At 34.7% G+C, this 21,092-nt stretch overlaps 3 protein-coding genes across 8 annotated transcripts in view; 2 read left to right on the top strand and 1 right to left on the bottom strand.

The window, feature by feature from the left end:
• Positions 1-131, top strand: part of LOC105120650 (uncharacterized) — a 1,478-nt gene extending 1,347 nt beyond the window's left edge. Inside the window, exon 2 of the mRNA XM_011018930.1 lies at positions 1-131. The gene's annotated coding sequence lies outside the window, so the exon portion shown is untranslated.
• A 997-nt stretch (positions 132-1,128) lies between these two features.
• LOC105120651 (uncharacterized) lies at positions 1,129-9,087 on the bottom strand. Of its 6 annotated transcripts, none has more exons than XM_011018937.1 (20): positions 8,883-9,087; positions 8,453-8,722; positions 8,170-8,357; positions 7,982-8,098; positions 7,827-7,898; positions 7,504-7,651; positions 6,969-7,051; positions 6,489-6,544; positions 5,961-6,097; positions 5,711-5,801; positions 5,540-5,605; positions 5,206-5,428; positions 4,623-4,724; positions 4,242-4,327; positions 4,018-4,140; positions 3,086-3,155; positions 2,903-2,994; positions 1,954-2,058; positions 1,746-1,866; positions 1,138-1,657 (listed from the first exon to the last, which is right to left on the bottom strand). In XM_011018937.1, the coding sequence occupies exons 2-19, from the start codon at positions 8,635-8,637 to the stop codon at positions 1,753-1,755; spliced, it is 2,058 nt and encodes a 685-aa protein (XP_011017239.1). In that variant the 5' UTR covers positions 8,638-8,722; positions 8,883-9,087; the 3' UTR covers positions 1,138-1,657; positions 1,746-1,752. The 6 variants fall into 6 exon arrangements, with proteins under 6 accessions (XP_011017234.1, XP_011017239.1, XP_011017238.1 ...); XM_011018936.1 differs by having other exon boundaries at positions 8,843-9,087; XM_011018932.1 differs by lacking the exon at positions 8,883-9,087 and having other exon boundaries at positions 1,129-1,657; positions 1,734-1,866; positions 8,453-8,799.
• Positions 9,088-17,261: 8,174 nt separating this feature from the next.
• On the top strand, positions 17,262-18,621 carry LOC105120652 (protein MIZU-KUSSEI 1-like). Its single transcript, XM_011018938.1, has one exon. The coding sequence runs from the start codon at positions 17,641-17,643 to the stop codon at positions 18,331-18,333; it is 693 nt and encodes a 230-aa protein (XP_011017240.1). The 5' UTR covers positions 17,262-17,640; the 3' UTR covers positions 18,334-18,621.
• The last annotated feature ends 2,471 nt before the right edge of the window (positions 18,622-21,092 follow it).

Raw genomic sequence — 21,092 nt, forward strand, 5'->3', positions numbered from 1 at the left:
CCTGCTGAATTCTGATCGGTCTCTCATTGATAACCTAGTGCCATATCAATTCTTTGTTTTTCTTTCGATTCTTTACAATTGTAATAAAAGCATGATTTCAAATATTGGAACTACAGCGTACACGATCAAAAGCTCATGTCTCGTTTTTGTGAGTGCCGATTGGATAAGAATTTTTGCCACCTTGTTATTCCACACGTTTCCTCACAATTTTCACTTCTAAGACATGATCAGTTCATCAAATTAATGCAAGTAATTTCATAAAATAAAACCAATAGCGTGATTTTGGCGGGGCAACTATGCATGCAAGTAAAATCCACAATGCCCCAGATCAAGCGTGAAGGAACGAAAATGTTTTACCTCCACGTCGTCTAACCAATCAAAGGATCCTTGTGTTGAAGTTGCTGTTGTTTTCCTACTTTTCATCGGTATTTAAAAGTATAGATATAGTTATTTTTAAAAGAAATTTGGTTAGAAAATATATCAAAATATTTTTTTAAAAATTATTTTTAATACCAACACATCAAAATAATTTTAAAAAATCAAATTAAAAAAATCAAATTTTAATACAAAACACGTTGAAACTCAATGTAAATTCAATCTAGCAACTCAATTATATCGAGAATATCAGAGGCATTGAAGATGGATCAACTCAATTATATCAAGAATATCAGGGACATTGAAGATGGATCGGAGGGGAGGCAGTGAGCTCTGATGCAGGCAAGCTAATTGGAAAACATGATTGTTGATTATAACATGATGTTTTAGCAACCTCCTCTGATATGCCATGCCATGCCATTTCCATTCAGTAAGCTATCAAAATGCTACAACAGGGCATTCGACCCACAAGTTTTGGAATTATTATGCATGGACACTTTTGAATTGCTATTAATTTCATTATCGGCGAAGAAAAACAAATAACCCAGCAAAGGTACACAAACTGACATTTTCAACTTCTACACTTCATAGTCACAATTGATTTTATTATCCTTGATGATCCCTCCCTACGATCGCAGGCAATGCAACCTAAGGAGCACTGTTTTCCACCAATGAATAGCACCAACAGAAGTGTAAAAGCAGTTATGCAACTCCTAATATCTAGCCAACTAACCATCAATAACAATATATTTCAACTCAAGATGATCAGATTTATCCTGAATTTGGTGGGATGCAAGCATTTTAATCCACAATCACTCAACTATGCGAGCTATGTTATTACACGTTCAACAGGTGCAGATACAGAGAACCTTCATGATCCCCAACTTGCATCCTAAACGACCACAGCATGCAAGTTCACATTTAGACAACCACGTACCCCCATTTGTAAAGGTTCTAAACAGAAATCGTTCGTAACGAGTCTTTCTATCGTCTTCAGAGAACTGAAGCAGAGAGACATCACATGAAATCGAAGAGTTTACAGGCGCATGTTCTGATATATATGAAATACAACTGACGGTAAATTATAATGTCCTCCTAATTGTCATCCGGAGCCTGATATATGGAGGAGTAAACGGGAAAGAGCAAATAAGAAGTCATTTTTTCATGTTCCCATTTCAGTACCAAAGTGGAGGAAGGTACTCCTTATGCTCGTCATATTCCATGGGCTTCCAACCTTCAAGCTCATTTTAGTGTTGTCCACTGACAAGAGTCCACAAAGTTCCTGAAATTCAGAAAATCGATTGCTTTGATCAGATGGCATCAAATGGTTTTTACCAACTAAGCCGATGATTGCACTCACGCTACCATACCATATGTTCAGTCAAGGTTATCAATCCTAATTGGATCGATCTCATCTGCCACAGTAAAGCGTCCAACCAAACGGGCAAAAAACAGCATCTGTTGTTCCAGTGTAAACTTAATGTTCTCGGCCTGCATATAATCAGAGATCGAACCTGATGTATCATCCATATCCATTACAAATGTTGTAGCTAAATGAACTGTAACATTAGAATATACCTTCCGGAAACCATGCTGCTCTCCTTCATACTCCACAAGAGCTACTGGCAAACCTTTTTTCTTCAATGCCAGGTAGATTTTACGAGCCTGATCAGGGGGCACAACCTACACCATGCAGAGATATCTGAACTCAGTTGTCATTGATACGCTGAAAGCTTCGCTGTTTCCTAGCATTCAGATTTACAGTAATATCTTTCCTAGTAGATGCCACCCTGCTGCCCCATTGATTAAGAAGGCCAGAGGCACAGCAGCTACATGGACCCCTTTCTGTTTATTTTAGCATCACATATTTTACATTTTGCAACCAATGATACATAACGTGTATTTTTTAATGCAACACACCAGTACCTTCATATAGATATCCTCTGTTATTCTGATGATTCATCTATCTATTAGCACTGGCAAAGTTCCCAACAGAAAATAATAGTTGCCATATTAAGAAGCCGATAAAGGAAATTACAGGATGCTAGTAGAATGGGGACATCATTGTTAGGGCAGCAAATAGATTGAAGATGCAAAAGTTCAAATTTCTGCACCACGGCTCTTTCAAGATGATCATTCAACTTAACCACACGATGTGTAAGTTGCCATGGACAGCAATCTAACTTAGGGTTACAGCTGACCTTGAACCAAGATGGAAGGAAATACAATTTAATCAAATAAGAAAACTACACGTCACACTTTATTTAAACCCCAAAATTTGTCACTAAAGATTAGCTCTGCCATGTAAAATTGATACTACCAAAAAGTTTTTCAGTTGTAAGTTTTAGAAGCAACACCATTAACAAACAATCAGTCTATAATAGCAAGATAGCATGATGTATGCGGTCATTCACCCTCATTCCCAGCATTTTAGCAACATGTCTCTGGTTCCTGGCCTGAAGCTTATTGATACCCTTGATTATCATTATTATAACCCAAAGAACACAGAAAAATGTGGTATCTGTACCTTGTCTTCCAATCCTTGGAATAGAATGATGGGGCAAGAAAACCTATCAACAAAATTGATAGGAGACCTCTCAAAGTAATCCTCTTCAGTACCTGCAATCAGAAAAGGATTGCCACACCACTAGATCAAAGAAAAGGAGCATTAAAAAATACTGTATAAATGAGATATGTTTGTGCAATTTACCAACAAGATTATCAATGTAATGAGACTCAAATTTGTGAGTTTCTGCTCTCAGCATGCTCAAGTCAGCCACCTGTTCATTATGAAACTCCTTGTTAGGTCTTGCATTCTTTGCAATTCCTTTAATTAGTATACAGTATAATTGATCTATCAATTTAAATCATATGAAAACCCTAGAAATTAAAATGTAATTTATGGTCATGGGGAAGAGCAGCAATAGGAGAAAAACAGAAAAAAATGAAAAATTCAGCAGACACGCAAGGCCAGAGAACTTCAAATGTATCTTTAAATAGCCACACAATGAGATTGCAGAAATCTTCTGCAGTTATTTTCGTGGCTCAGATTTTAATATAAGCACCCTCAAAGGGAGCCATTGTACATTTAAAATCAAGATTCAGTCCATGCAACCCAGTTCAGGTATACAAATGCACTAAATCTTCCTCAAATTCATCGCCATATGGAGCCACTTCAGCAAGGTGCTGAAATTTTCAAATTAGAAGCCCACTATCAATTTTCAATAAGACTTACCTAACATGATGGCCAGGGTTCTAAGTTGTTAATGAGGACTGAAAAATGAAACTCACGTTCAACAAGACTTGGCCATGCAGCAAAAGGCACCCTGCTTCTTGACATAAAAATTGATGGACAAACAAATTCATTTTGAGGGCATTGTTTAGAAGGTGCATTGTGAGAACAGAATAAAGCAGTGTTTTACAGAAAATGCAGTGGAATACTATAAAAACTGTAATATCTGGAGAAAAATGAATCCATGGATTATTTCCAGATCCATTTTAAAGGGCTTTACCATCTTGTGAATTCAAATAAGAACATAAAACAATCAAGTCAACAACCAAATTCTTCTCACAATATCATTGACCATATACTAAGTCAATTGGGAAACTAAATTGGAACTAAATTTAGGATGAAGCACTCACACCATATAAGGAAGCTCCAGCTTTAAATGTTTCTTTAAAAGCAAGAGCAGCCAAGGTTGTATAGCCACCAGCAGAACCTCCAGTTATACATAGTCGTTCCCTGTCTACCTTTCCATTGTCCACCTAGATGAAAAAATATGCACGTCAGCATAACTTTGAAAATATTATTATAGCATGTGTGTCCATTAGAACATGGAAAGCAATTACAGAAGTATAAGCATTACCAAAAATTTAGCACAACTGCAACAGTCATTGACATCCACAATTCCCCATTTATCCAATAAGCGTTCTCTATATTCTCTACCATAACCTTCAAAATTTATGCCCATAAAATGTTTAGTATAAAGATATCACCACATATAAACATTTTTATCCAACAAATAAGCACAACTGCAAAACAAGCCCAGATTCCATACTTTTTTCCATAAGATAATTATCAAAGGAGAGAAGTGCAATGGCACCCAGGTAACTTGTGAAACAACACCAAATTTAAAAAATCTAGGGGTCAAGCACAACCTCCACTTTGAATCAGAAAACAAGGACAGTTCTTTCTAGTTATGCCAATTATGATTAAGATGGAATAGAAATGAAGGATAAGGACAAACCAGTGCTTCCACCGTAGTTCACATCCACAAATGCCCAACCACGACTGGTCCAGTACTGGATGCTCAAGTTTAAGATTCCACGTGTCTCGCTTGTAGGCCCTCCTGAAAAATTTCAGATGCCATGGGTCAATAACATTTTTAAAAATATTAAAAAAAACCAATTTAATCAAAAGAAAACATAAATTAAAATATGTACCGTCAAACAAGTTCAGCAATCAGGCACTTTTTCCAACCACGATAAGTTTCTCTGAATCATTTTATTGAAAAGTACTACCATTTTATTAATATGGCTTTACACTTTATGCTTGACATTTATTATAAATGCTTGAATCTATTATAAAAAAATCTCTTTAACTCAAACTTTTAAATACTAGTCCAATCAAGATTACTTTGTATTGTTTTTCAAAAATGCAATGCAAAGAAATATGGCATTTTTATCATGACGAGATATCTTGAACTCAATTCCATAACTGTCGAATAAAAATACTCAAAATCACATCACGGTGGTCACTTCAGAAATCTTTTCCTTCATTTTTCATCAATTGATAACATTGAACATTAACATACAACCAAGGGCACGCACCATGGCTTTTCAACAATAATGGAGGCTTTTCTTCCTGACTAGCTTGGTAAATGGGATTTGAAGGTGGATAAAAATATGCATAGGCATTTTGACCAGGAACTTCTGTTGGGAATTCAATTAACTCAGGCAAGCTGAAATATGACTTGTACTTCAAACTATCAGGTGAAGATGACCAAATAATCTTGAAATCAACAACTTTGGATCCAACATCATCTAAGTTCACCTGAAAAGACAGAGAGGATAGCTGATATTGATGAATACGATATTGTAAAACTAAAATCACCAGCTCCTGGTGAATAAGGAAAGAGGTTCAGAGTAGAACATCCTGTAGCACCTTAGCCACCGATGATGGATGAACTGCAGATGCTCCCTCAACATATAAGCAACGGTTCCATGAAGTCTGCATGGGCAAAGATGCACAGCTTAGATAGATCATCTTTAATGTCTGAGCTAAAGGCTTTTCATTCAAACTACAGATTGGAGAGAATAAGATTTGAGGACGTACAATATGATCGATGTCTGTGAAAGGAATATCAAGTAGAGATAATGAGCTTTGAACATCATCCAGAATACCAAGAAATGATCTTCCATTCTGCCTGAAACCAAACATTCCAATAGTTTGATCACAATGAAGTTTGGTTTGCAAGTGGAAGTTCACAAAAAAATTCCAAAGAAACAAGGTTTTTCAATAAGAAAAAAACCAAAGCAGATGCATAAAGCAAAGAACGCAAAGCTATTGACTTTTTAAGGTTTACCGGTAAGAGCAAGCAATTAAGTTCTTTCCTTCATTGTTCTGAATAAGCTCATAGGAATTGATGCCAAAAACCCACAATGGCTTCGAGAACTCAGCATCCAGGGAATAAATTGCTTGCACCTCATTGACAGATTCAATCTGTCGTCCAAAGAGAAAGGATAATCAGTTCAGCAGATAGTTAAGTCCAAGAAATGGTTGTAATGCACAAGAAGCACAGGGTCCAAGCACTTCAACATAGAATGCAATGCTTCCATAATCCTGCTTATGATTGTTTTATTTTTAATCTCATTAAAATGAATAAGATTGAAAATTGGTCGAAGCATGCATGAATCCTTTGTCCTGCATGTATCTCATGAAAATGAGTAGGATTGAAAACGTGGTCAAAGCATGCATGAATCCTTTGTCCTGCATGTGAATTTTCTCTCTTTAAGAAGCATAATCAATTAAAATTTTGTTTTCACATAAAGAAGATTACATAGAGAAAAGGGTGTACCATAGCATCAAACTAATGCCCAATTATAGAACTTACCCATTTATATAGATTCCAAAATCCACTTTTTCTATCAGTGATGAAAAATAGTTCACCTGTAGCAATGCAAATGAAAATATCAATATATGCAGTAACTCGAAGCTACAAAAATTCTGACAGGACAAAACAGCTGAACATCATACATGCATGGCTGAAATGTTAAATATGTAATGCAATGGCAGTAGCTTCCAAGGGAATCAAGCACACGGCTCAAATCCAAACTAGGTTTCACGACTAAGTCTCGGGAATATAATTTGAGCATTGATGTGCAGGTAACCAATCCAGAGGCCACTTTCAGAACATAAACTTTGTTGACCTAATCACTTTTCTCAGAACAAACATACCACATGTTTTTTCTTTTAAGTAAATGTTGCAGACAGAAGCTTCCCCCTTCAGCAAATTTATCCCGGAGGATTTGCTCCCCAGCCGAGTTACATCATATATGTGAAGTTCCATGATAAAACCGACAAGATATAGTACCTTTGGAGGACCACTTGGGCTCAGTTGGAGACTCCACAAGGTTAGGATCACAACCAGCAACACAAATGCGATTATGAACATCTCTGCACAAGAAAATTAAGAGGAATAAGCGGCATCAAGTGGTCCTGTGTATTTATTTATCTGCATTATGATAACTGAGAACTGAATTCAGCGCAGAATGTAGTATCAAGTGATTGTCTGTCCTAGAGAATGGTGACCTGAAAAGTTTGTTTTGACACAAATTTAAAATCCTAAAGTTAAGCAGGTTGTTTTTATAGCAAAGAAAACCATATTCATGCACCAAACAGCATATAACAAAAGCAAGGTGATGATGAGTCACATGGTACTGATTTGAGAATGGCAACTTATGATAAATTGTTGATGTTCGAACAAGTTGAAGTGTTGATAGCAAAGAATTTATTGAAAAGAAAGCAGAATGGTTCTGAATATCGTATATCAGCAGCAAGTAAACCAAATTCAACAACTACTGCTAAAGGAAGTTATTGAAATGCAATCATTGACAAATTATGCTTACCCATTTTCAGAAATATAGCCGACCCAGAGCTCTGTTTTATCCCATGGCATATTAGGGTGGCCCCATTCTATCCACGCTATCCGTTCGCCTTTGGGGTCTATGCGTGGGAATGCATAGAAATCATTGCCACTTACTAATACTTTTGCCTCTGAAGTCAAAATATCCAAAAAAAGGTAATTTCCTCAACATACGGCCAGGAATCAAATAGTAAAACAACTAATATTTCGAGAACAAAGGCATTTGGATAATTCTGAAAAACCAAGTTAAAAAAAACAGAAAATTTTTACTCGAAGTCCATAAATCTTATTCCAACAAGTTTATACCTTGGATACTCTTGTCACTAAGGCCTACAGCAACAATTCTTGTGGTTGAATTTGTACTACTTACGCGACGATCTATCAAAAAAATCATAAATTCATCAAAAAAATTCTTTCTAATCGAAACCCTAAATAAACAGAGTTCATGAGGATCTATCTACCTTCCATCACAGTAACAAAACGATTGAAGCGCAAATCAAAGACCCCGTCAGCATAAGAAACCACGGGACCACCATAGTCCGGTGTAAGCGGCACAGGAGAAGAATCTACTGCATGGACTATCAACAAATTGAAATAAAAAAAAAAAGTGAAAAGTAGCAGTTGATGAGTAAGTAATAGCTCATTCGACCTTTGGATTTGATAGACTGCTTGTAAAGCCGTTGATCCTTGTAATTAGAGTAAATGACAGTATCTCCTGATATCGTGAATGCGCCACCACCATACTCTTGAGCCGTTGTTCTCACCGCAAATTCTTTCGGTGTAATATCGGTGGGTTCTTCTCCCGGTTTGTCGGCTTCTCTCACAAGAACCACTCGCCTGATCAAATTGCCATAATACAATCCAAAATCAAGTCACGAGACGAGAGAACTGAAAACAGTTAAGTAGATTTTGTGTAAGGGTTACGAGTGTACCCAGATTCAGAGGGGCGGGATTCGACCCAGAAGAGGTGACCGTGGTCGTCAACGGCGATTCCGCCGAGTCGTTTGGAAGCGCCAGAGACGACGTCTGCGGTGATTGGGGACTTCCATGAGCCGTAAGGGGCAGTGATTTTGTCTTGTTTGGCTGTTGCATCAGCTACTTGTGTTGAAGAAGCCATGGTCTTGAAAGCAGGCCGCTGTAGCTGTCTTTTAGGAGAGAAGTTAGTGATGACTTTCCTTTGTGTGTAGTTTCTGTTGAAGAGGCTGAAAGAGTAAGAAGATGAAGAAGATAAGCGAGTAAGAGTGAGTGACGACAGCTGAGACAACCATTGACTAGCGTATGTCAAGCCCATAAATAAATAAATTGGACTACTAGAAGCATACAGAGGTTAGTAATATTTATAGCAATAAGTGGTTGGTTTCCTTGATTGTGATTGGATCTCTCTTCCAACTTTTCCGTCATTCGTTCACCCTTTCGCTTCAATTCTCTGATAATAAAGTGGAGTCAGTCCCATTAGAGAAGCATTTCGAACTCGTCTCTTGCTTCCTTGCTGTGGACGCCATTTCTCTAATCAATCAAATCTCAGAAACAACAGTTGTGTGATCAGCCGAAACCACCATCTCTATTTCTCGTCACAGTAATAGCAGCGTCACCATTCAGTAAAAGGATTTCAACCAAGTTGTGCCAATCATGGAACCGTGAGAAGAAAATGATCATTTCTGCCCTTCATTAAAATTAACTACAACAGGGAGATGCCTAGCCATATGATGCATCGGTGTTCGATTTTTGTAATTCTCGATTAATTTTCTAAAAATGAGTGATAGCTTGGGGATCACTATGGAGAGGTGAATAAATGTGTGGAAGCAATATGGAGACAAAAGTCTAGACAGAACTGGTTCAAAGTAAAATATAGAAACACTAGATTTTTGCATCTTGCAGCAAGCATTAGGAAAGGTCGAAATACCATTACAAGGATTAATCATATGATGGAATCAATCACTTTTCTCCACATGATATTAAAGTTGCTGCTGTTTCCTTTTTCTCAGGACTCTTCACCAAAGCTTATGCTGAGAGGGTTATATAGGAGTTACAAGTTTCTTTCTTCAGATGAATCTAATTGGCTAGAACATGATGTTTGAAATTTGAATGAAGTAAGAAGATGGTTTTATGACGGCGAATGAAGGGGTTCATGGGGGTAAAGAGAAGTGGTAGTGACCGGTACATTATGAAAGTTGAGGCTTTTGATTCTGTCATGTAGAAATACTTAGAAAAAATAATGACATGCATGGGGTTTTGGCAAAATAAAATAAAATAAACAGTGATCTCTTATATCTTTCCATTTCCATTAATGGCTCTCCAAGTCACGAATTTGGAGTTGAGCATGGATTACATCAAGATGTCCACCCTCTCTATTTGATATAGCAGCAGAAGAACTGTTATTTGAAGGGCAATGATTATGGTGATAGAGAGGATTTTGAGATGGTTTGAGCTAGCATCGAGGTTGCAAGTAAACTTCTATTAGAGCTCCCTAGTAGGAATTAAGCTGGATGATGATTTTACAACTGTATGGCTAATACAGTTACTGTAAAAGGGGAATATCAGGTAATTACACATTGTTTTAGGAGCCAACCCCAGAAGATTATCAACCTGCCAACCAGTGATCTCATGGATCCATGCAAGGCTAGGATTATGGAAAGAAAGGTTATTAATGGGAGAAGCTACGATTGCGTATGAATTATATTCATGATAGAATTGATGGGATTGCAATAAGATGATAATAAAATTAATATTGTAATTCGAATGGTTGTTTTCGCAGTATATCAATAATAATGAAATACATATTAATGTAATTGCAAAATGAGAAATTAATAAATGTTTTTTTTATTATTTTATTATCAACGTAAATTTTAACTAAATATTTTGGATATATATATTTTACTGAAAAATAACTTCAATCATAATTTTAATCAAATACAGATTTTAATAAAATAAATAATAATTAAAAATAATTTTTCTAGACTACTACAATAATATCGTTATAATAAGCAAACTGTACGGAAAATGGGGGCGGCTCCCACAAGTTACACGGCTTTACAGTTCTCCCAATTAATAGAATAGCCCACCACTTGAAGCAAGGCTAAAGGGCAAACAGCACGAGCCCGGCCTCTACATTCCACACTTCATCAGAGAAAAAGAAATTAGTAACAAAATAAAATAAAATAAAAAGCTCCATGCCATTTTCCATTGGGTCAGGTCGGGTTTCTCACCTTCTTCATCCCAGCCCACCTTGGATTGGGTCCGATTCGACTTTTGACAGCACAGGCTTTCTATTCTTTCTAGCATTCTAATATATTTATGTATAGTCAAATAGTTGTCTACTATTCAATATATATATATATATATATATATATGATTTATTTACGCAACTCGGAGCGGGTTTAGATGAACGGCATGGTGATAGTGCCCTCCTGCTTCATCCACAATTAAATAAAGTAAATATTGGTTTCTTTAAAGACAAATATCCACCCATCATTCGGCAAATTACCATCAACACACTCTGAGAAATAATTATTTAATTTTTAACCTGTAATTGCACTGGACAAGGAACTGCCGATGTTAAATCGAGAAGAGAAAATGATGGATGTACTGATATGTAAAGAAATATATGATCAAACGAAGGGGACATGGGGGATGACAGAGCGGGATTGTTCAAGAAAAAACAAAGCGGAGAAACAAAAAACAGAGAGAAATAGTAAAAAGGTAAAACAAACGCTAAGAAAATGAAAACATGGAGGGAGGGTATGTGAATTGAAATGACCTCACAAATAAAAGAATTAAATCATATGATTTTTCTTGAAGAACTAAAAAGCAAACGATGCAACATCTTTTGGTTAGTTTTCAATCATTGGGGAGGCGACTGGAAATCAGATGAGGATTTTTTTGAATTTAAAAACTTAAATTTTAATCTATTTTTACTTAAAAATACATAAATAAACACTCCTCTAACCTCTAAAATGAGATCAACTCCTCGGGTTTACTACACTAAAAAGAAAAAATTAATATTCAAAACTAGATTTTCCAAAACATTCATTTACCCTTCTTTTTTTTAGAGATTTTTCCTTGAATGATAAAATGAAAGTGATAACGGTAATATAATAAATTGTATTCTATCTACTCCAAGTATGAAAATCCAATTATTTTATTAACTGCACCGAAAACTATAGAATCGATTCCAAAGAAATTGTAAATATTTATAAATGGTTGGTGGCACACGGGTGTTTCCGCTCTAAAAGTTCAATTGACCCAGCAACTCAACATTCTAAATTCTGAGTCAAATGGCATCAAATATTTTATTGAAGATAGCTATCCTAACGGCAACATGTCCGTGCCAAATTATGGATAAAATAGGCTGGAAGCAAGCAGCATGTCTCGCCAATCGGCAAATCGTCAGCCTTTTCAGTCAGATTTTTTTACTGCAGCAAACATCTTCTAATAAAAAAAAACTTTTTAGCAGCAGATTCAGATAATCTGGTTCTGGAGCAAAATCCAGTTAGTGGGTTTCTTCTGTGAATCTTCGTTTCCTAGCGGGCTGATATAACTTGCAACCTCTCCCCTTCTCTCTCTTTCCTCTCCCCGCGTGAGCGCTGAAGCATTAACTGAAGTATAAACCTATCTCTCTACAGTTCTTGGATGGCCCATGGCTACTTGCAGATTGCATTTACGCACTGATCAGGCTCTTCTTTTATGTTCAATGAACTTCAGATAATCACCACGTACGCTACATTTTGGTGTTGTCTAGTTTGGTCGTCAATCATGACCTGAAAAAACAACCTGATTACGTGAAGGGGCCAGGAGATAAGAGATGGAAAATCAATCACGCAATATCTTTCTCTGCCACAATAATTAGAAGGCAACGACAAAGGCAGCTTGGATTGTACACTTTAATTAACTTCGAAGTTCTTTTTATAACATGCATTTCGTCGAATAACGTTCAAGTCATTTTCGTAAAATAAAAAAATGATGGACTAAACAGTTTCTAAAAAGATTTTCCAAGCCAAAAGTATCCGATCCATCCCCTAGGGTTACCCACAGAATAGTTTTTAATAGTATTAAAGTGATCTTGATGGATGATCTGTACCTTAAGATAAGTTAGGCTCCATCAATGGAACTTGACCTCTTGCAATAATATGGACATGTAAACCTGCTTTGCTGGTTGCTCTTAATATCGAGGGTTTTTGTACTTTTGTCCACTCTGCACATTGGATTGAAAATTCCAAATACAAAAATTAGTTGGATAAGTTCCGCTGCCGCGGAAGTACAAAAACAATAAAATAATCGCCAAAAAAAGAAGATAGATAGACTGACTTGTTCGTAAAACGGGCTCTTAATTTGCAATTTATTATTCTCAAAATAAAATATAATAGTACATGCCTTTTGAAAAAGTCTACAATGCTTTTTTATATGTTAGAAAATGACATGGACTACGTAATAATATTTATAATCCTAAAATATTAAGAAAACTAAAATAATAAATCCAGAAAAATTAACAAAATAAGATTTCTCAAGCCTAATTTTAAAAAATCCATATAGAAAACAATCATTGAAAAGGTTTTTGATGCATTAGACTTTAAAAATTTCATGGAAGAAGAGCTAACGGCTAAATAAAAAATTATAATATTTTTTAATTATCTTGTTGGTTTAATGTGATGAAACTTTTTTTTTAGCCTAATCATATCTTATTGATCTATAAAATTATATGTTAAGTTATTGGAATAAATTTCTATTTAGCTATGACAAATCTTTACCACTTAAAAAATTTTATTTCAATAATTTATTTGCATTAATAAGTATAAATAATGTCTCAATAAATTTTATTGAAATAAATAAAATTAAGGATTTATTCACATTCTAAAGTAAATTAAAATTCTCATCTAATTCATATTAACTCAAAAATTAAAATACATAAAATCCACATTTGTATAGTATCAACCACTAACTCTTACAAATTGAATAACAATTAGATTTAATATAGACAAATGATATAGAGAATTTTTTTTAATTTTAAAATAAATATAATTACTTTTTAATTAAGTTATTATTTTTAGATCATATCAATTGGATGGAAACCAATATTTATTTACAAAAAAAACCTGATTAAATCTTTTTTGGGAAATTGTTTGTATTCTAATTGAGGATTTGATACTTATATTCAAATTAAAATAGTAAAAATGACCATATATTTTATGCAAATACATTATATCTAGATTAACTTATAATAAATATTTTTAGATCATTTTTTAACATATCATAATTAATTAATGTTTTTTATGACTTAATTGTTAGATTTAGTTTGATTACGATCTTGGATTAATGATGGATCAAGATTTATTAATAGTTTTTAAAACAAATTTATGCTAAACCCAAGTCCAAAATTTACAGTCCTATAAATCCTTTAAGGACCTAAAAAACTACAGGCCCAGACAACATGCTTGCTTCCAATTACCCATAGGCCCAGCCTCTATTACCCTTGGTTCAACCCCTAGGCTGAGCCTATTGGCATAAGCCACATTGAATGTTAAGCCCATATGTACAGGCTCAGCGAAGGCGTGTTTAGGCAAAACACCCATGAGCTTAAACAATATGTTTTGGCCTCTAATGAGTTCAAGACGCATGTTTAAGCCCAACATTCTAAACTTGATTATTTTGGGTTCCTTTGTAGCTCCTTCATTAATTTTTTGGGGGCTTCATATGAGTCTTTAGATTTTTTACTAAACCAATATATTTGAATTTTACTCTCTCTAGACATGTATAAAAAATATCCCTTACGACTTACCATCTCTTAATCTTATTAATATTTATGTAAGATATATTTATTCCTAATTAATGTATATATAATAGATATTTATCTTTCATTAATGTATTATAGAAAAATTACACTTTAACCCCTCATCTGAAACAAAATGATAAGATTTATGAGCTATAAATATCCTATAAATCAACAAGATAAAGGGTCCATAATATTTTCATTCTCTATATATTTTCAAAATCTCTCTTTTTCTAAAATATCATTACATTTTCTATTTATAAAAATACTCACTAAGCATTTGAAAGTCTCTACATATACCAAAAGGGACCTTACAAGTATTTGACTCTCCACATTAAGCTATCATATACCTTGCCTTCTTATACCAAGCTACCACCCATCATGGCTTTTGATATCAAGCTACCACCCATGTTGGTTAAGAAAAATGGATCATATTACAAGAACTAAGTGATTAACCTATCACCTAACCATACAAACCTTATTTTTAAGCACCTTTGTTTTTAGAATATCATTAATTGGTGTTATGTGTAGGAATTAATAAAAAAAAAACTATCAATTTATAATACAACCTTTAGAGGGCCTGTATGTATTTAGTATAATAATTTAGAGCCAAACATCATTGAAATGTTCAGTAACCTCCGTACCAAGCTAATATCATGTTTTAACTCCAATATACTCGTTAAAAAAAGGTTCCACAGAGTTATTTAGTGTTCATGGTTAGAGAATAAATATATGCAAGTATACTTAAAGATATTTAATGAGGAGATGTTTAAGGTGAAAGAGTTGTTTGAGCCATTGACCTTATAGGTCTTAATAAATATGGTAAGAGAGTGTGCCCAGTAGAGAAAGATTTACATCTTACTAGACAAAAACTTATTAAAATAAAATAAGTTATGAAAAATTATATACGGGTAAAAAAAGCATGTATGTTATAGGATGAGCCTTCATGTTTTATAAGGACAACCAACATGAAGAATCTTTCAATCAAAATCATTATTATGGTAGGAATGAAAGCTCGAGGAAGAACTAGAAAGGACTAAACCATGAGCATTTGGTGTATCCTAAAGGTTTGGTACACCTTTGAGTTAAAACAAGATAACTCATTCAAAGTTATTAGGATGATCAAGACAAATACCTACAACCTCTACGATATAGAAGGAAAAAATCTCTCTCTTACACTTAGTACTTAGATGACCTCATGATGCATTATCCTTGATAGAAGTATAAGTTCATTTTTAAAATAAAAATATTGTATTTATGATATGTACCTTTTATTTACTACTCTTTAGTGTAGTCTTGGATTGAGAAAACTTTCTGGTGGGGCTCTCAGGCCTTATGCAATTTTCAAGAATTAATTTGAGATCTAACACTCTCTAGTATAATCTCGAATTGATATAAATTTTCATTTGGCTCTTCAGCCTCACATAATCTCTAGAGTTTAATCTTAAATTTCTCACTTTCTAGTATAGTCTTAGACTAACATAACTATTTAGTGGGGTACATAGGCCACATGCAATGTCTAGAAATTGATCTCAAATCTTCCACTCTCTAATGCAATCTCAGATTAACATGACTATTTAGTGGGGTACCTAGGCCACATGCAATGTCTAGAAATTGATCTTAGATCTTCCACTTTCTAATGAAGTTTTGGGCCTCATGCTATATCTAATGATTAATCTTCGATCTCCTACTCTTTAATACAATTTTAGACTGATACAACTCTTCAATAAGGCTTATAAGCCTTATGTTATCTCCAATTATGATCTCGAATCTCGTTTTCTTTTATATGATAACTCTCAAGTGAGGGACTCTCGCACGCCAATTATTGCCAGGAAGGTCACAAGCCTTCCACACTTTAATACAACCACTTTCTAGAGGGGAGGCTCTCACACCACACACCATTACTTGAGAAGCCACGAGCCTCCCATTTTCTAGTAGTATAGGAAAGAAAAGTGTTTAGAAAATAACACACTTTTGACCCATACTTCATCTCTTCACATGGAGAAATTTGTGTTGGGTTAGGTGTAATGATTTAGTGTATTATACTCAAGTATCAATCCATGTATTCCTTCTTCGAAATTAAAGAATATACCTCTCTAAAAATTTTGTGCATCTTATATTAATACATGTTGAAGATGGTGGATCATCCAATTATAACTAGCATGCTTACTCGAATGATTAATGGAATGCAACAGATCACTCATATTTATGTCAAACGAGATATGTTACTTAAAGCCAAATTGTTGTATAATACTGTCTAGACAATGCATCTCAACAAACTCAAAAAATATAAATGGGAAAACTAATGTTCATAAATCCACGATCGATATGCATATAACAGGAGCAGCTGCCATATTATCTTCTAAATAAAGATTCCATACAATCTATTGAAAACATCAATAATTAAATTATTTTTCATTATTTACCAACATTAACCCATGAAAGATTATTTCCCAAAATTTATAAATTTCAAAAAAAAAATCAATATCAACCTCTATAATAATTTCCTAACATTTATCAATATTCAAAAAAGTATACAACAACTCAAGAAGGATTAGATGATGTTTTGGGCGATTGAGGTTGTTTTCTCTTAAAGTTTTTTAATTTCTAGGTTTTTTTCCTTTAGGAGTGAAGGCCACGAAAGAAAATGAAAGCTATTTAATATATTTTAAATGCGATTCAAATTATAATTTTGTTATGATATTGTTATTCTTGATCATGATTATTAACTACTACTGTTGTTATTGAGAATAACAATTACATTAAAAAAATTACAATTTTTATTTAAATTATTATTTTGAATAGCAGTTATCCAAAAATTATAACTCTTTACAAATTATGATATTTTCCCTCATCTTTTTAAAACTGTACCATTTTTTATTTACTTTCTTGGAATTGTGTTTTTTTTTTTTTTATTTAGCAAAGTTTTAAGAAGTGATGCTGACACTATCATAGAGGGACATGATTGAGCCAGCATTACCAGGGTCCCTTTTATCATCTTTTGGGTTTTTTTCTTCCTCCCTTCCCCAACCTTATGTGGTCCGATTTCTCTTATCTTATCGCATTCAATCCCCATCTGTTTTTTCATCACTAAACCTGGTCACATCAAAAGCTTTAGTACTCCTTTTCCCTTCTCTCTCAACTAACTTGGAGGTTCTTTCTTTTCCCTTCCCCACTTCGAAAAGATTCCAAGGGCAATCCAGCCAAAGTGACCAACCACCTTCCTAACTCTTCTTTTTAATTCCTACACCTCCCTCTATATGTATCTTATAGTTTGTCAGGAGCTCAAAGCCCCAAACTCATCATCACCCTTTATTTTTCCTGAATTTTTTTGCATATGCTATAGTAAGTCCAACGATGCCACCAGTACATTCTAGCCCATACTTCCAAATGGACAATCAAGCCATATTATCATTGCTCCGGCACCCTGCAGGCGAGAAACGATCAAAATCTAGTAGCAGTGGGCTTCTTAAAATGTTCAAGCTCTTCCCCATGTTAACCTCAGGCTGCAAGATGGTTGCACTATTAGGCGGACCTCGTAAAGCTTTACTCAAGGACAACGCCACAACAGGTACCATTTTTGGTTATCGTAAAGGTAGAGTTAGTCTAGCCATCCAGGAAGATCCTCATTGTGTGCCGAGGTTTGTTATAGAGCTACCGATGCACTCAAGTCTATTTCACAAAGAAATGGCATCGGATATTGTAAGAATCGCTTTAGAGAGCGAGACCAAGACACATAAAAAGAAACTATTGGAGGAGTTTGTTTGGGCTGTGTATTGTAATGGAAGAAAGGTTGGGTACTCTATTAGGAGGAAGCAAATGTCTGATGATGAGCTTCATGTTATGCAACTTCTGAGAGGTGTTTCTATGGGTGCTGGTGTGCTTCCTTGCCCAAATAATGAGAAGGAATCAGCTGATGGGGAATTGACATACATAAGAGCCAGATTTGAGAGAGTGATTGGATCTAAAGACACTGAAGCTTTGTACATGATTAATCCTGATGGTGCAGCAGGACCAGAATTGAGTATTTTCTTTGTAAGGGCTCTTTAGAGAATTCGTTTGTGTGACATTCTAGGTGTTGTTTGTAAACTTAATTTTTCTTATCATAAGCACCATAAAATTATCCTATTGACCTCTTTTCCTGTTCTATGCCAAGAGCACACATGTTGAGGTCATGCAGTTTGATGGAGTTGAAAATCTAGAAGAAAATTAATCACTCTGCCTGGAAATTTTTATATCTTGTCGGCATGCCTGCAGAGCCACTTTCACAGGCTCCCTGTTACTTGTGTATGTACTGATACAACATTCCATGATTAAATTTCTACCTTGCAAGTCTTAGAATTTTCCAGAACATAATGATGTATCTGAGGTATAAGTTTATCCAAAAAAGGACCCACTTGATTCTATATAACATGACAAGACATCCGAAGTACTTTCCACCCGGAGGAAGTGAGACCCAAGGAAGAGAATGGGTGCCTCTTCTCGGCCGGTCAGAGAAAACCAGTACAGGGGTCGAGTTGGAAATCCTCGGTCAACTCAACCTCCCCCCAACAACCGCAAGCATAAATCGTATCAGTATTAAATGCATGCATGATTTTAGAGCACATAGAATCCATGGAACGAGGTGAAGAGTCGGTCTTGTCAAGTAGATAGTGCCTTCGAGCATTGCATTTCACCTCAACAATGATCCACCAACCTTTAGAAGTCTAAATGATGATCTCTAATAATATGATGGAAGTAAATGGACCCCTTTTGCACTCGTCTCAGTGCAAGTTGTGATGTTCAATCGTTATATAAACAGTTATGAACTCATAGGTAAGAGATTCCAAATCTTTGCAATATTTCTTCTACCTCCTCCTCCACATATAAGCTCTCTACAACTCAAAGCACAACCACATCTAGCTTTTTCGCCCTCGTCCTCATACAAACTTAATCATTGGACGGTCTCTCAACTCTTCAAAAAAGACTTGTTTTGCAGGCATGCCAGTTCTTCAGACATCTTTTTCAGCAAAGAAATCTCCATATTAACTATGATGCCGAAGCTTACTCATCTTTCTGAAATCCATAACCTCGTCAAGTAAAGCCTTGTAGACTTGTGGCAGTAGCTCATTCAATAGAGAGATTAAATTATCAGAAACATTCCAAAGCTATTAAGTTAGCTAGCTTGACAGAAAAAAAAAACACGGAGAGAGAGAGAGACAAGAAAGGTGACTTTTCAGTTTTTACTCTCGGGATTTCAACACGAAAACTTTTCAATAACTTAAGAAATAAGACTTCATGTCAAAACATAAATCTTCTTACTGCCATGCATATCTTTGAGGAAAGGTTATCCTTTTCAGACTGACAGGTTTTTGTGCTGAAGTAATCTTCAATCAAATATTCCTATCAGTAGACCTTAAAAAATGCCCCTTCCATGTTGTTGAGCTACAAAAGGCTCCCTCATCTAGTTAAATCTTTTTGGCAATGAGTGGTGGTGAGAAGAAATATATATTCACTGCTATGGAAAGTCGAGTTAACTACAAATGTACAAGATTCTACAGGGAGTACGAGCCAACTAATAGTAAGTGCAGTGTTCATTTCTAAGAAAATCAAACTAACAGAAACTCGGCAATCTTGAGCGCCTCTCCTCTTAAACAAAATCTCACCGCGGCTAGCCGAGCAGGAAGACAATCGAATGAAGGAGGTTGCAGCAGTTCATTAGTTGCCCTTTATTCATTGAAAAACTTGCCCTTTGGGCCTCTATCATTCTCACTTCCAGTACTGCTGAGGCCCATTTTCCAAATTAGTTGGTGCCAGATGAAAAAGGGCCCACATTAAGTCACCGACGAGCCCAATTATAAATGTGCCAGTTGTACCACACCCAATCCAACCATGCAAACGAATGGACCTACCAGACCCCACCAGAACAAAATCCAGCCACGCAGACGCCTTCCTTAATCTTCTTTTCCTGCTTTCTTTTCTTGTTCGGATAAAAAAAAATAGACAAAGCCCAAACAATTTTACAACTATAGGAAATAATTCATAATATTTTACTAGTTATTCTTTAAATTTTATTTTGAAAAAAGGATTAATAAAAAGAGACTAGAAAACTTGTAAATATATTCTTCTCATTTTTTATAATTCATAGATTTTTTTTTCTTTTTATATTTGTTTTTTAAATAAATCACAAAAATTAATTAATATGATATGACTAGTTATTTTCTGATGACCATAAAAATTTAGAGGGACAACATGAAAATACAATAAAACAGCTATTTTCATTACATTGTAATCAAATAAAATTAAAGGGATTCATAATTGGGATATAAAATCGTTGAGTTATGCTTACTTATATTAACATATTGAAAAGATAAATTTTATTGTGATCAGGAATTACTAGTTGCATTCAATTAATTATTTTTAGGCCTACTTTAATGAAAAATTAGATAAATTAGAAAAAAAAAAACCCAAATTGATATATAATTTCATCACATTTATCGAGTCATAAGTTTCGTATTTGCTTTTATTTTTATGTTTGGTTTTTTTAAAGATGGATCAAAAAACTAATTACTAAGATATTACTAGTTAGTTCATAAAATTCATAAAATTTTCCAATTAATAGTACTTTTAAGAAAATTTATTCCATAACTTTAGGTTTTTTACCGAGTGAATGATCCTAGATGATCTAAGAAAACACCCCCAGAACATTAATATTCTAATATATTTACATGACTCTAATAAACAAGATTTAATACTACCCTCAAAGTTTGAATCCATAAAACCAAATTACGAAGTGTATGTTTTTACATATTTTACCATGCTTATGACTT

This window comes from Populus euphratica, unplaced genomic scaffold (genome assembly GCF_000495115.2).
Source record: "Populus euphratica unplaced genomic scaffold, PopEup_1.0 scaffold6.1, whole genome shotgun sequence".
Taxonomy (NCBI): Eukaryota; Viridiplantae; Streptophyta; class Magnoliopsida; order Malpighiales; family Salicaceae; genus Populus; species Populus euphratica.

Excerpts from the sequence above, each read along its gene's own strand:
- LOC105120651 (XM_011018935.1), bottom strand. The coding sequence starts at position 8,811 with ATGGGCTTGACATACGCTAGTCAATGGTTGTCTCAGCTGTCGTCACTC. Across the intron at positions 5,429-5,539 it reads ATCCATCATCGGTGGCTAAG|GTGAACTTAGATGATGTTGG; the intron begins GTGCTACAGGAT and ends CTGTCTTTTCAG. Across the intron at positions 2,059-2,902 it reads TCCAAGGATTGGAAGACAAG|GTTGTGCCCCCTGATCAGGC; the intron begins GTACAGATACCA and ends TGCATGGTGTAG.
- LOC105120652 (XM_011018938.1), top strand. The coding sequence starts at position 17,641 with ATGCCACCAGTACATTCTAGCCCATACTTCCAAATGGACAATCAAGCC.